At 39.7% G+C, this 15,480-nt stretch overlaps 1 protein-coding gene across 1 annotated transcript in view; it reads right to left on the reverse strand.

Annotated features, from left to right (window-relative positions):
- The window catches only part of LOC106750041, a 133,125-nt gene that overhangs the window by 31,927 nt on the left and 85,718 nt on the right, over positions 1–15,480 (reverse strand). Inside the window, 1 exon segment of the mRNA XM_014630088.1 lies at positions 5,404–5,752. Within this exon segment, the coding sequence (XP_014485574.1) occupies positions 5,404–5,752 (349 nt within the window).

The following is a 15,480-nucleotide window of genomic DNA, read 5'->3' on the forward strand; positions in this document are numbered from 1 at the left end:
CAGATACATTCGAACAATTATTAATCGTATCGGGTCTTTTTCTTTCTATTGAAAAAACAACCAACGGAGCGTATATTTGTATTATTTTTGATCGTGCGCAAAGTTCGTAGTAAGCAGAACCATGAGGAATGGTGTCGCTCGCTCGTTTTATTTGACTTCGATGTCGGGCCGAGAAAAATAAGTGCCGCCGGATCGGGCGAAAGCAGAAAAAGATTTAATCGAATGAGCTGATGAGGCAATAATCATTTAAGATTGATGGCAGTCCGTCCGGACAAGACTTCGCCGTTAACTACGAGACAGAGAGAGAAAGAGAGAGAGAGGGAGGCGAATGCCTAACGGCGATCTTCGTCCCGAATCTCATCTCCGTTCATCAATCTTATAAAGGGAGAATGGCCATCTGCGACGACGAGACGAAGCTTACGGGCATACGTCGAGTCGCGAAAAAAGTTTTAATGCTCTTTTTGCGCGAGTTTTTCCAGCTGGATTTTATCTCGACATGGCATATCGCGTCGATGTTGGCACACACGTTGCATGGTTCCCGCATATAACTTTGCAATATTTTCGGTATATCATCTTTATTCACGGCAAGTATAAATATTCGCGGCAAGATGTATGCGATGCGATGAATTCTTTAAATTTTTTTGAGCGAAGTTTATTCGAAAAGTAAAACGAGTAACTCGAATGATTTAAGTATTTAGGATTGCTTAAAATTGTCGAATAAATATTTTCATTCGAAACTGAAGAGTGATGTGTTCCATCGGGACGAATTCACTTTGAGGTAATTGTGTGATCCGTAAATTTATTTTCTTGGGAATTTTTACAAATTTTAACAGTATATTAATCGAAATAAGATTACACAAGACATATGCAAAGTTAGATAAAGATTGACCCAAGCTGAGATAATTGAAGTCAAAGTTATTTATATGTGCTTACAAATATGAAAGCGGCTTCTGATATCACATTTTTAATTCCAGAGACCGAACTATTCTTACGATTATTTTAATGAAAAACGAAAAAACGGGTACAGAATATTCGTCTATCGGTACATATGATACAAACATAACACTGACAGTTCCAGCTAAAAATAATATACGTTAAAACGCGATTGTTCTTTTTATACATTTTTAAACAATATGTAAATTTGATTAATATTCTTTCGCTATAGTATCAAAGCTGTATATCACAAATCATATTTATAAATATACATATTTAGCAAAGATTTTTCGAGCTTCATCATGTTAACCATTACCTAACAATATTGTCACGGATCAACTACCTTAATCGAATTGAAACGTAAGGAGTTGAAATCCGCTCTAAGCTCATTCACTCTTGCGAGTGACGGTATTTTTACTACTGCTTCGAGTAAATTTCCGCTCAGTTTGTCCTTCCCAAGAAATTTCGAAATTAAAACACACCAACGTCCGACATTGAAACGCGCAAAATAAAAAAAAAGTTCAATTACATTACACGTAATTTCGTCGAGCTTCCGCTTATCTTTCGTCTCGCGAGAGAAAATTTCGTCGCTTCATCCTCTCCCTCGATTTTAGTTCGACTTGGCGAAACACGCGATTAACGCGCGCGGACTCACGTTTCTCAAACGTAATCCCGCAGCGGGATCGATCAACGTCAGGACACAACGAACATAATGAGCAAACACAGGGAGCGGCGCAACAAACGCTCATACAACGCGTAAGACAGCGGCGTGCCGAATTACAAGGCGAATAATCGACTCGGGAATTTACGCGCGCGTACGTGCGTTTAATGGTGGCAATTTAAGACGGACGATTGTGTCTGGCCCGAGTATCGCGTCTGGATTTAATGCTATCTACTTTGGACCATATTTACTCTCGGCTATATTGCCGCCGCTATGTACGTGGCGTTGCCTTTAACGGTAAATTCGTTCGCCTGGGAAAGAGAGAACGCGGGCTCTCTCTATGGGAACAAAAATATATACCCGAGCGAGACCGTACCCGTGCCGCGAATTCCCAACAAAAATAAACGTCAGGCTTGCGTAATAAAGCTGGATTTCGGCGAGGATACACCGGCCGAATTTCTTACGGCTGTCGCATTTATACTTCGATTTAAAGCGCATTCTCCTTTCCGCTGACGATCGCCCGCTGAATTATCGCCGCGCTTTTTGCCGTCTGAAGGGGATAAAATTAATTGCGGTTTGATCGATTTTGTCTAACCCGGGGATGGAATTAGCGAAGATAATGAATATGATAGAGAAAAATGTTACAACAGCTGGTTCTACCAAAGAAGAAGAAGCTCTAATGCTATTTGAATGTTAATGTAATTAATATTATTTGTGGGAAGATACATGTAAGTCTAAATTATATTAAACATTTATTCTCGACATAATATTGCATGTCGCAAACGTCCAGTTTTGCACCTTTTTCAACGTGTTAACACACAGCTAGTTCCTATGCGGCAGATCGTATGAATTGCGAGACTTTTAAAAAACGTTTCGCAGATGAATATAAATAAGTACGGAGACCCATTGTGGGTGTTGCATACCGGGGAAGGGTTTATTTGTTATAAATCGATTGAGCCGGCAATTTTTCATCATGAGACGACTTCCAGGACTTGTGGAAAGGAACAAATTCCGCTGGAATAAAGCGATACGTTTCCAGGTTGCATTATGGCTCGCGTTTCATTTTTCGCGGCTTTATTCGCGACCGGTTATTATTTGGGAAGAAACGATTCATAAAAATACACGGGATTCTTTTCCTCGATTCGTATTATTTCACCCGGCGATATGATTCTTTCAAATTGCATCGGAATCGAGCGTGCTGAATATGAAACTGGAGTTACGCTACGAACGCGTATATATTCATCTTTTTTTACTTCCGCCGCGCTTGATGAAAATCATAGGACGCATCAATTTTATAATGCAGATTCATTCGTACGTCCATTTCCCATATATGCGTCAGCTGGTATTTTTCCTCTACTAATCAGTTGTTTCCAAGATCGCTCCCCTTCCCCGTTTTCGCGTTAAAAAAAAAAAAAAAAAGTTAAAATGAGCCATTTTTACATCGAACGAGGTAGCACCCTTAAGAAAAGGTGAAACCTGATTTGGAAAAAATGTTTGTCACAATCCCCGAAAGACTGAAACGCCTTGTATAACACTGCGTCGCAATTGCGGAACGTGTCGCGACGCGAGAAAAGGGAGTATGGAAGCGTTTGGAATCGCGCGGATAAACCCCGGAACGCAATAGAGCCGCGACTGTAAGTCAAACGGCGGTATTGCGCGCGGATGGCGCTTAAGTTTCGACAGTTTTACTGGCTGGGATTTTGCCGGCGGTACGAAGCTGGGAGAGAGAAAAGGGAGAAGCGCGGTTTAAAGGAAATAGAGCGCATTTTTACCAGAGTTAACTCCTCGCCCCCGGCTTTATCGCGTCGCCTTTTATTGCACGCCGAAGTTACTCGGCTTATAAAGAGCACGATACGCTCGCCTCATCGGAACAAACATCTCGCGACAATTGCGAAGTATTAATTTGCCGACGGGATAACGCGATCTTCGGGCCCCTCTCTAATCATCGTCATCGCGCCGTTGTAAAACCGCGTTGTAATTTCTTTTCGTGACGTTGATAAGCGCGTCTATTTTCCCGCCGAGATTTCATGAAACTGTATTACATTCCCCGGGTAAAAAAGATATCCGAAATTTTAACTCGCATAATTCACGAATGTTCAGCGATTTGCATTCCTCGGCGAGAGAAACCCGAGGAAATTATCTTGGTTTATGCTCGTCCGAATTCAACTGGAAGATGTGACGTTAATTTCACTCCGGTCGTCCGTAATTTCAAGTATAATTTAAGTAGTTTATTAAGAGCGTAAGGAGAAATGGCGCGTTCGATTACAGGTCAGCAAGTTCTGCAAGATCTCTCTTACTTACTCACCCGGAGGAAAAGCGAATCCCGTGAAAGAAAAATGCTTAATCGCGTTGCGGAATATTTTCGACTTCATCTCATCCCGCGATTCTCTCGCGAATCTCCGTACGACTTGAGAGACACTCGGTTTACCTCGACATCTACTGACGTTCTTTGAGATGTAACGTCGCTATTTAGACCACGCCTGTGTTTATTCACGACTGCCATTGGATTATTGGAGAAAGTGTCGCGACCAAAAGAAGGGGATAAATCCGTCCTTCGATCTTGAGAAACGCTAATAAAACGGCCGGCTTCTCGGGAGAATCGTCTTTTCAATTCCGAGCGGAAAATTGAAATCGATGCGTACCATCCACCCACGAGAAAGTAACGGTGCTAATTCGGATAAAAGTCCGCGACAGGCCTCCTCCATAACTTTCCTACTAGACGCATTGAAGCGGAAGGCGCTAAAGGGCCCCCTTCTTTATTAGACGATCTTTCGGCGCTTATTTCTCCGACACTTGCAGGTTCTCCAAATTTCAAATAGTATTTCCGCTTCAACGATTAAATAAACCGAAATATTTAACCAAAAGGAGAAAGAGCCTATAAGACCCAAAGTGAAAAGTAAATTAATAATTGATATAGGAATAATTTCAAGAATTCGAAAATGAAACGTTTGTCATTATTTTAAATGAGTTATTCACATGTTACAACTGTTAATTTATATTTATTTATGCAATTTTTATTAGCTCTGTTTCTTAATTTTAGTTGGATTTTTCAAGGATTATGGGAGCCATGTTTTACTCTCCTATCAATAATCAATTGATCAAATTGAAAATATTATATTCCCAGTCATTTATTCACAATAATTAAGAGCAACGTTCGGTCTTCTCTACAGAAAAATGATTGCTTCGTATTGTTAAAATCTACGCTGCCATAGATCAAACGGAGAAATTGAGAATAATCCGTAGAAGATTCGCCGGAGTCTCGTGCGATTCACTGGACCACTGTGGACATTATCGTGGTTGAACTTTTTTATCACGAGCTTCCTTTTTCTCTAATCCCGAGAGTCCTGTCTCTTATCACGAGCAATGTTGTGCTTGTGATTTAGGAAGCTCGTCGGGAACGACGAAAGAGAAGAGGGAGAAGATCGCCCGACGATGAAAAATGTTGGCGAAACTTGAAACGATGAAAAATCGCCGCCGCTACAGCGTGGGCGGCCTGAGAATTCGCGAACTCGCGTTAGTCGGATGAACTTCGCCGGCGAGTTGGCGAAATATCCCGTCGTTCCCTCCATGAAGCGATGTATCTTCGTTCGTTCACGAATACTCTCAAAGACGCTTCGCGGACTTCTCTCATGCCGGATTCCATGCTGATATTTACCGATGATCGGTGATACCTCGCATCGGGGACTCGCGAAAACACGGCGAGAAAAAGCGTCCTGGATTTGATTCACTGTATCTTTCCGGGAGAGTCCGAAAGAAGAGGAGAACGAAGGACGACGATTCGCAAGAAGAAGAGACGAGGAGATGCTCACCTGATGGCGTTGAATATCTCGTGGAAGCCGGTACCCTGGTGGCTGGTGACGTCGCAGGTCGGCAAGGGATGCAGCAGGGGTAGTCGGTGACACAGCACGCTGTCGCTATTCCTCTTACTGCTGCCGTTGCTGTCGCGATCCCGTTCATTCTGCGGCAGCGGCCCATTGCCGGTGCCGGGCGCTGGACCTAAGCCCAGTCCCAGTGGAAGACGTGGCAAGGTGGCAGGTCGTGTGAGGCTGCCATAAGCGGCCAAAGCACCCCTCGGCAAGGACGAGTAGCAACGGTTCAGCGGTAAGGTGCCGAGGGTGCTGGAGGCGCAGCCACTGCTGCCCGAACCAGAACCTGAACCTGCGCACAGAAGATTTGATGAAATCGAGCGTCATCGGAGAACGACGTCGTCGGGACCGTCGGCGTATAAATATCTTGGCCCCGAATGAAGGCACGTGTTTTTTGTGCCGACGTTTATCCGACCTATACAAAGAGAAATTCTGGATCAGTAGCGATTATGTCTCCTTCAAAATATTTTCTTTCGGAAGCCACAACTTTCTTCCAGCGTTGCTCTCATTTTCAATTTTTGAATTCTGCTTCTGGAATAACTGCCTCGTCGCATTTTATCACACACCTCAAATCTCTTTCTTTTCAAAGACGATTTCAATTTCGGGAACAGCTGTATAAGTTAAATTCTCTCTCTCTCTCTCTTTCTCTCTCCCTCTCTCGAATATAATAAAGTACATTAATATCCTTTAACGAAATAGTTTAAAATAAATATGACGTATCGAAATGAGTAATGTAGCACGCTGTTTCCTTTGCAATCGCCTTGAGAGAAAAGTTAAATAGGCACACGTAAAAACGTTTTACGCGAGAGAAGGTAAAGGAGAGTCGATGTGAGAAATTGAAAAAGTGAAAGACGGAGTTTATGGAAGTCGATTCGCTTCTTTTTCACGGACAACGTGACGACGACGCGTAACTTTTTATGGAGCCCCTCAATTTCCGCACTTGTTTTATCGATAGTAACCTTACTCTTTACCGACGATATATAGGGTATAGATGATGGTCGTTGCCGCCGATGAATTTGTTTAGAATTTTGTTCGCGGTGGGAAATATATCGTGATGAAATTGAGCAGTTCCGACGAGAACGCACTAGAGAAACTTCTTTCTCTCTGTCAAATTCGGGCGAATACATATATATTTGATATATTTTTTTAATATTAATATATAAGTTATTAGAGATGAAATTAATGCGTCGAATATTCAATAAACAACTCTTATTGGCCAATCTTTCTTACTACAGTTGAATACGTTCAGAATCCATATATATATCGCACTTAATGTTGTATATAATATATGCAATTTTATAATATTATATAATATTAATTATATAATATTAGACTTGACTAATGAACATCATCAAATTTTATCTCTCAGATCTATCGCGATTCAAGTAACTTAGAAAAGAAGAGAAAAGAATAAAACGTCGTTTTAAAAAAATGACAATACGTAATAGGAAGACGTTACTGGAATAAGAAGCTGAAATACGTATCAATACTCTGAAAAACAAGCATGCACGCGACGATCCGATTTTCAGATAAGAGATATAGACATGGTAAACATAACGCAACTCGAAATTTTATATACCTCGGCAAGTCCAGAAATCTTCCCTTCCTTTTTTCGTTTTTCGCGAGATTCCTCTCGTTACCAGGGTAACGATGTAGCCTCGGCTCGGCGGATTCGCGTTACGTAGGATTTTATCGATGTCAAACTCGCGTAGTCGCGGTATAACGTGTTCTGTAATCTGGCCCGCTATAACGCGATCAATCAACGGTAGCCACGTAGCGCGGTTTATCCAAGCGGAGTACACCACGTACGATAATCGTGCCACCACGCTGCAACGAGCGCTACGTAATTACTAATTAAATTACGGAATGTTTATCGCTATTTCGAGAGGTATCGCGTCCGTCTGGAATTGTGCGGCTGAATGCGGCGCGTTCGCCGCATACCTACCCTTTTCCTCTCCTCCCCCTTCTCCGTATAATTCCGCGTTAGGTCTTATTGTGGCTATTAACTACACTGTTCCTCAGGAAAAAACGGTGCATCGTTAATTATATAGTTCTTTTTATACGATATTGATCTTATCTTTATGTGAAAAACATTTCAAATTCTCCGTGGTACTGCATCCAACGATATCCTTTGATACAACATTCGCGAGATATATGACCCATAGGAAAAGAATGTTATAACTGTAGCTTATAAACATTCATTTATTTATACTGTGTTTCCTAATAGTGCAGGAATAGATTGTTGGACAAAATAAAGTCAGAGTCTAAGGAACATATAGTAAATTAAATTTAATACTAGATTTAATAGTAGATTTTAGTTTTTAAAATATAAATAGCACATTTGAATCGGAAGAATAAGAAATTATGGTAGAATAGGATATGTCATAGAATTCTACTATGATAATTTGATAATAATTTTATGTAATTTTTACTACAAAATTCTCTCCGCGTGAATATATTTCCCTTTAATTTTATACGATGTAAAATTTCCTTCTTACACGTATTTCTAATTATTCGTGATATTACACCTAATGATATCCTTTGATGCTACATTCACGATACGCGAACTAACAAGCGTAATCTCATCGGTTGATGAAAAGACGTCGGAAAGGGAGACTCTAATTAGTAAAATCGTGAAACTCAAAAGATAACTTTTTCTCCTTTAATTCTTTCCTTCTTACTTACGCACATAACGATGGTCTTCTTTCTTCACGGTTGCATACGAAATGCGTTTGGATGAACGATTATTTCAGCAAACTCCTCTCAGCGAATACAAACGTTTGGATTCTCAAAATTTTTGACAGTTTTTGTTCCTTCCGCTCTGTCTCTCTGTTCGGTAATGTTAACATTGCTCCGAGCGCTCGTCGGAGACCGTCCAGGTGAGCTCTAATTCGGATTCGAGTGTAGTTAGCAAACTCCTTTTTGGACGTGATCTCGTGCGAGGTCGCGTATATACGTGCCGAGGAAAATTAGATGTCGCGCGGAAATTCGAGGAAAGCGGCCCGCCAGCACCGCGGTGAATATTAATTCAAAAGAGGGAGAGAGAAGGCAGCTCTTTAATTCCGTTGTTCGAGAGTCATCTCAGTACTCTGAGTTATCTAATGTTCGTATGATCGATCTCTCTTCTACTTCCGGAAATCGATTTTCAAATTTTCACCAAGGTTGAAGGAGTTACTTTTTAAAAATAACTGGCACTCGTTACGTCGAGGAACTTTACATTTATAGATCCTTTGGTGCTCAACAAGTTTTGTTCCTTTTAGATTTTTTGTGCGAAAATACACTGAAAAAGGATTTGATAACAGATATTAAAATTTGGTGAATATTCATGAATCAAATATTTGATTACTGCAACCAAATAATTTATACTGTATATATAGTACTGTAGTTCCGTATATTTAATATATGAAATTACATTTTTTGGTTACAGTAATCAAATATTTGGTGGGTAAATATTCACCAAATTTTAGTACTTATTAGCAAAGCCTTTCTTCAATGTAGGAATATACACAGGATAAAGCCAGTTTCTCCTCTTGTTATTCGTTATTGTTTATTGGTCACACGCTGTCACCTGTGGATCTCTCCCGTATATATTATGTAATGTGTCATAACAGAAGCAAATTACGATAATTTTATTTACCATGGTGGGCCACATAGTTCGTTCGTCTTAAATTCGATCCGACGGATGACGGAATAGTCGGTTGGGTTTCAGTGCCGTATCGTTTCCTTATTCAAAGCCAGACGTTCGTCTCCGGTTACGCTCGTAACGTACAGGTACAAGGCGTGTGCTTAGCCTAACACTTCGGATTAATTACACGCCGTCTACCCGGTGACGAGAATGTCGTGTCTGCGCGCCGACAATGAGGATTTCGCTCGCGACGAATGGTATCTCGTCAGTGCGTAATTTTCTCTCTCTCCCAAGTTAAGCTGTTAATAAGTGTTAACTTTTGTCCGCGAACTTTGCATGTATTACTCTCACGTTAAAACAGTTGGTCCGTGAGGTGTCGGATTTTCAATACCGTCATCAAGAGGGCCACTTTCATAAATTTACCAAACAAAATTATTTTTCAATAAATTTCCGAAAATATAAATATGTTATTTGACGTAAAAATATTTACTATTTGAAAAACTAAGCAATCCTGCTTGTTGAATCAAACATTTGTTTGTTTGCCTTGTTACAAAGGACAAATTTATTTCAATTGAAGAAATGTTATTAAATTCAATGAAATATTTGTCTCTGTATAGTTTTTTCTTGACAATCCTAAAAATAAAATTCAGAAGAAATTAAAAACAGAAATAGGACGTTAAAAATACGTATTTTAAAAAATATGTACAAATATCTCAGTTCACAGACATTTAATTTTTTCCAACTACACAGACAGTATTTGCATTAATATCGAGTTAAAATTCAAAAAGATTCCTCAAAAAAAATGGTTTTACGGACCAACTATCTTGACGGTCAGAGTACATTCTTAGATACGCACGACGGAAACGCGTCGTTTCCTCGTCGAGAATGGAATTGATGGACAGCGATACGACGGGTCACTAGGATTTCGCGTATAATGGCAAGTTACGTCGTAAGTGGAACGTAAAATCGCGTTACCTCGCGCGATCATTCGGATGACGATTAATCGGCGAGATAGCGGCTTCGCGATTTCATTAATAATCACGATGGTTCGCGACGCGTGAAGTGATTATGACGATGTTGATTGGATCGACGCATTATGGCGCGAAATATGTCATATTAAAGCGCGCCCGTCGAACAAAGCGCTCCGCGAGTTTACGCTAAGCCGTTGTTTCATACGAGCTCACTCCTCCGCCCTGTTGATCGCTCAAGAAAAATTCAATTCGTCGATTATAATATATATGTATACATATAACTGTTTTGTGCGAACCGTGTTCGTCGTGTTGACCATTGTGCGAAAACGCTAATAGTTGCGAGGAAAATTACAGAAATCACGAGAGATTATATGAAGTTTCCGTGATATCGAAAGTCTTTCGTGAACTTTTTATTCTCATACGTTGGTATATTTTCACGTTTAAATATATATGACTGCTCTATAGTTGGTCGATTGTGGTACATTTTTATCACGCGTGTATTAACGACGATAACGTTGCGTTAGAAAGCGTGGTGAGAAGTGAACATCGGGAGATGTTTCATGCGTAGGAAACAGCGCGCGTCGTTCATACCGAAAATCCCACATTCGTATGAAAAATTTAATCAAGCACGGCTGACAAATGAAACGCATTATTATATTAACGATGATTTCGTCGATATATTAGAGATTGATTAAATAAAAATCCGCTTATTACTCGACACCTCCGCTAACGAAAATGATTCAGTATAAGAAGGATGTCCGTGCTTTTGAACACCAGCTTGACCCACATTATATCCGCCGCAGTGTTGTGGATCCTTTTCATATCAATTCATTCGATATCGGGGTGACCGACACGGAAAATAAGAGAGAGACTTCAGATTCTTTTTTCTCTCTTTCTCTCTCGTTCAAATAGTGTAAAGCGGATAACGGCAAAAATAATAAGCGGATTTTTATTTAATCAATCTCTAATATATCGACGAAATCATCGTTAATATAATAATGCGTTTCATTTGTCAGCCGTGCTCGATTAAATTTTTCATACGAATGTGGGATTTTCGGTATGAACGACGCGCGCTGTTTCCTACGCTAATCAAATTTTCGTTAATACGTAAATAATTTCGCGAGGGAATTACGCGCAAGTAAATTAATTTTGGAATAGATTGCGGTGCGGAAGAAGCGGATATTGCAGGACGTGTGTGAGAGAGACAGTTTATCCAATGCGGAATCAATTATTGTTCCTGCCGCTCATGAATGCTTAATACCATTTTAATTATCTCTTTTGCGCATACAAAGAGAGAGGGGAAGAGGCGGTAGGCAGGTAGAGATTCTTACCAAGTTGCACAAAGCTTATTAAAATTCGTTTTCGCTCAATATTTTCGGTTTGCAAACACGAGGAAGTTCGCCCGATACGAGATTAATTATTATTCCTATCCGCCCGCGAGAGATTCGCATAATGCGATATTTACTATTGCCTCTTTTACGCGACGAGAGATAAAGAAATAGAAAATAAGAAAGAGAGAGAGAAGGAAATTTCTTGCAACAAGCCTCATTAAGCTTATAATCGACCGAAAATTTTGTCAAAAGACTTTTTACCGTTCTCCGATCGGCGTGCGGCTTGTGTTTTTCCGCGCCGAACTAATTATAATAGAGTCCGATCCAGTCGGCTGGTCGTTAACATGAAGTATGCATCCTCCCCTTTCCTCTCCGGAAGAAGCAATCCCGCAGACCGAGATAAACCGGTGTTTCGCCGTTCAATTTACATTTCATATTCCTCGACACGGCGCGAATGCTTGAACAATATAAATGAGATCATTTCGACCGCTGCTGCTTTACGTCACGGCGTTCGGAGATTCGGTATTTTTCTTACGTTAAGCTAGAAAACTCGACGTTATTACGCATTGCGCGAAAACCGAGAAGCGCTAAATCGAGAGGAAAATTGCAGAAATCGTCGAGCTGAACTCCTGTGACACCGAAATGTGGAAGTTTCTCGCGAACTTGTCATTCTCCCTTACGTTGCTATCTTTACGTTTATAATATCTTTCTATATACGAGAAGAGAATTTTCTTTTATAGTAGAAACCCCGGAAAATATTTTCTTTATCCATAAATATTGATATTCTTCCTTGACATGTGTGTTTTTTATATTTCAGAAAAACTGAAATCTACTATTAAAATATTTACTGTTTATGACCCTCAGCAAACTGACAGTCCATTCCTGCCCTTTAAAAAACACAGTATAATTGAAAGAATTTCGTGTGAAAAGAAGCTACATTATTCTCTCTCTGCATATAACTCGAGAGGAAAATTGTAGAAATAACGACGGGTTGAGTAGAATTCTTGTAATAATAAAATGTAAAAGTTTTTCATGAATTGATCGTTCTCTCACCTTTATATATTAGCAGTAGCCATAAGTAATCAAGTTTATTAATACTTAAAATTCTATAAAGTTATCATTTTTTATAATCGATGATGTAATAATTTTAAGGTTCATAAATGTAGCACTTAAGAAAATACTATTTATATACTGCACAGCCCAAATAGGATAAGAATAAAAAGTCTTGTAAATATTTGATTATTTATGAGTATCTCTAATATCTTTCTATATAGAAAAGAAAGAAGTTTCTTTGAATTCTTCGAATTTGGTAAGCGTGATTTTTGTTTGACTTGGGTTTGATTAATATGTATAATTTAATATCAAATATCATTTTGTATTTGAATGAAAATGTTACTTCACTTGAGTAAACCATGTTTAATAAAAAAAAAAGTATTATATATTTGGAAGAAATAATATTTGGCTTTCAATAAAAAAATGTATTTCATTTCATTAAATTTAATTGTTCCACTGAAACAAAAAAGTTTATTAATATTCTTATCTAACAGTGTTACTTCTTCTAAACCATTGTAATATTTAGATGAAAATATAAAGATAAATTTGACGTAAAATATTTATTGTTTAAGAAACCAATACTGTTTGTTAAATCAAATATTCATTTATTTGTTGCATCATATAAAAGGCAAACTTGTTTCAATTGAAGAAATTTGATTAAATCCAAAGAGATATTGTTCTCTGATATTCGATTTTGCCGATTGGTGATTTTATCATCCGTGTGTTAATTATACAAATCGATTCTTTTTGCACCCTTCCAATTTATTCCTCCAACACATCGACCATTTTTCCGAAAATTTTTCGAGATTCCTCTTGTGGTAATCTCTTGTGAAATAAAAGCTCTCGAATCCACTTTTGTCGAAATACTACTGTTACTCACGTAATCTCTTTAGACCGAATTCTCTCCTCTTTTGCACGCAACCCCGATACGATTTTCCGCTCCAAAAATAACATGAGCAGCGCTTCCGATTTTTGCGCGGTGTTATCGACCGGATTGTTTAAAGCAATCAAGTAAATTTGCAGCACCGCGTATTTGCTGGAACGACTTCGATACGATGTTATCGCCAAGGCGTTTTAGCGTGATTGGATGGCGAGAAACCGAGCTCATCGGACGGACGGTCGATCGGTCGGTCAGTCGGACGAGCGAGCGGATGTTGCAGCGTCGATGCAAAGCGATTTCGTAACCAAGACGGGAGCGGAACGCAGGCAGACCGATTAGAAAGGGATGCCTGATTAGACGCGATTCAGTGGGCATAACGGTTATCCTCTTTTGAAGATCGCGATCGAGGCCGATCGAGCAGCAAGCATCTCGGGAATGTTGCGAGAAATTCGGGAGTATACTCCCGCATTAATTATCTTCCGGTCGGATTGCTAAAAAGCTGCGGAAAACAATTTTTAAACCAGCTAGTGGCGAAGATTGTCTCGTTGAAATCCTCGAAATATTATTTCTCCGACGTTATGCTTGATGCGAGGGATAAAAAATAAATTAATGTAATAATCTATTAAATTGTGACACTGTTTCAGGGAGGTTGTGTTGATATCTGGTTGAGGCCTGCTTTTTTGAGCATTTTTGCCATTCAATTTGCATTGCATTACCGGCGGAATTCGGTATTACGATTATACATCGCGATTCCACTAAAGAGAATCAAATATAACCGAAACGTTTGGATTTGTTTTTTAGCACAAACACATGACGATTTTTATTCCATTTCCTTTCTTGTTTATGGCACTAAAAGATTGCTTGGCTCTTCACAACCCTATACTCGCAATTTGGTAAAAATAATTTTCAGAGAATAATGACAATTAAAATAAGAACAAGAAATTTTTGTTTTTCTATGTAAAAAGGAATTTTTCCCATACATGTTATAAATAAACGGATAAATATCATTTTTCTGATTTCTCGGAATTTCTGGGGATATCCGAGATCTTCGTCGAGGAAAGTCATTAAGCTCGTGTGAGACAAGTATCGCTGCAAAGCGGGTAAATGCGAGTGGATAGAACTCTCAATGAATACGCATATGATGTGAACCGCAGAGCATACATTTCAGCAGAGTTGATAAACAAACTCGTTTCCGGACTAACATAATAATCGTTAATTGCATAGACCTCGCGCAGTCCGAAAGTTGTAATAGCGCTCGGTCTCGTCTCGAGCCATTATGTGACCGGAATGTGGTGCCATTAGAAAAACTTTCGGATTAACGTCGCTACGCGACCATGAATCCGAGACACATACTGCTGCTCTCTTACTGTGCAAATAAAACGACAAATATCGCGACTGAGGTAAACAAGTCAGTCAAAATGCCCCTTTGCGAATTTGGCGAGAAAGAAAAAGTTCAAACGAACGATTGCTTTCGTGAATAAATATCGGCCAGACAAACAATAATAAGCAATTCGTTTTTCTGTATTATCTTAACAAAGTTATTTATCTGCAAATTATCCCGTTAATTTTACTCGATAATTGTTGGTAATTTGAGACCTTTTCAGCTCTTCGTATTGAAAACGTGAAAAAACAAAGAAAGAAACGTTTAACCTATTGCTCATCGAATCGCGGGAAACTGATCTTCGGATATCGCGATCTTTTTCCCAGCTTCAAATTGATGCGCGTCTGATCGATTGGCAATTTACGCGGGCGGAAGAAGACGCCGGCTCTTAGCGTTTATTCCGCTTACAAGAGCGAGCGGAGAAACGACGTTCGCTCGCTCTTGTAAGCGGAATTGGACGGTGAAGCGAAGGTTTATGTATGTGCCGCCGGTGTCGGTAATTACCAGCTCCTTCCAGTAGCTGCGAATGAACGAGGGGTGGCTTTTATCAGCGCGGCTTAGTGTGTACGTGCATGTACAAACGCGGCGCGTGTATTTTACGAACGCAAAGGAAATAACCACCCTGGGTGTAGTTCCTCCGAGGTAGGTGAAGAGACGTTATCGGAGAGCACGGGATTTTTTCGACGCGTGTTGTGACGGCGAATTCTTACATTGTCTAATTAAAAGCCTTAATTGGCCTCTATAGGAATACGGTTTCCCTAGGTAGCAAAAAATTTTGC

The sequence above is a fragment of the Dinoponera quadriceps genome, unplaced genomic scaffold (genome assembly GCF_001313825.1).
Source record: "Dinoponera quadriceps isolate SergipeBrazil2010 unplaced genomic scaffold, ASM131382v1 scaffold4444, whole genome shotgun sequence".
NCBI classification, from domain to species: Eukaryota; Metazoa; Arthropoda; class Insecta; order Hymenoptera; family Formicidae; genus Dinoponera; species Dinoponera quadriceps.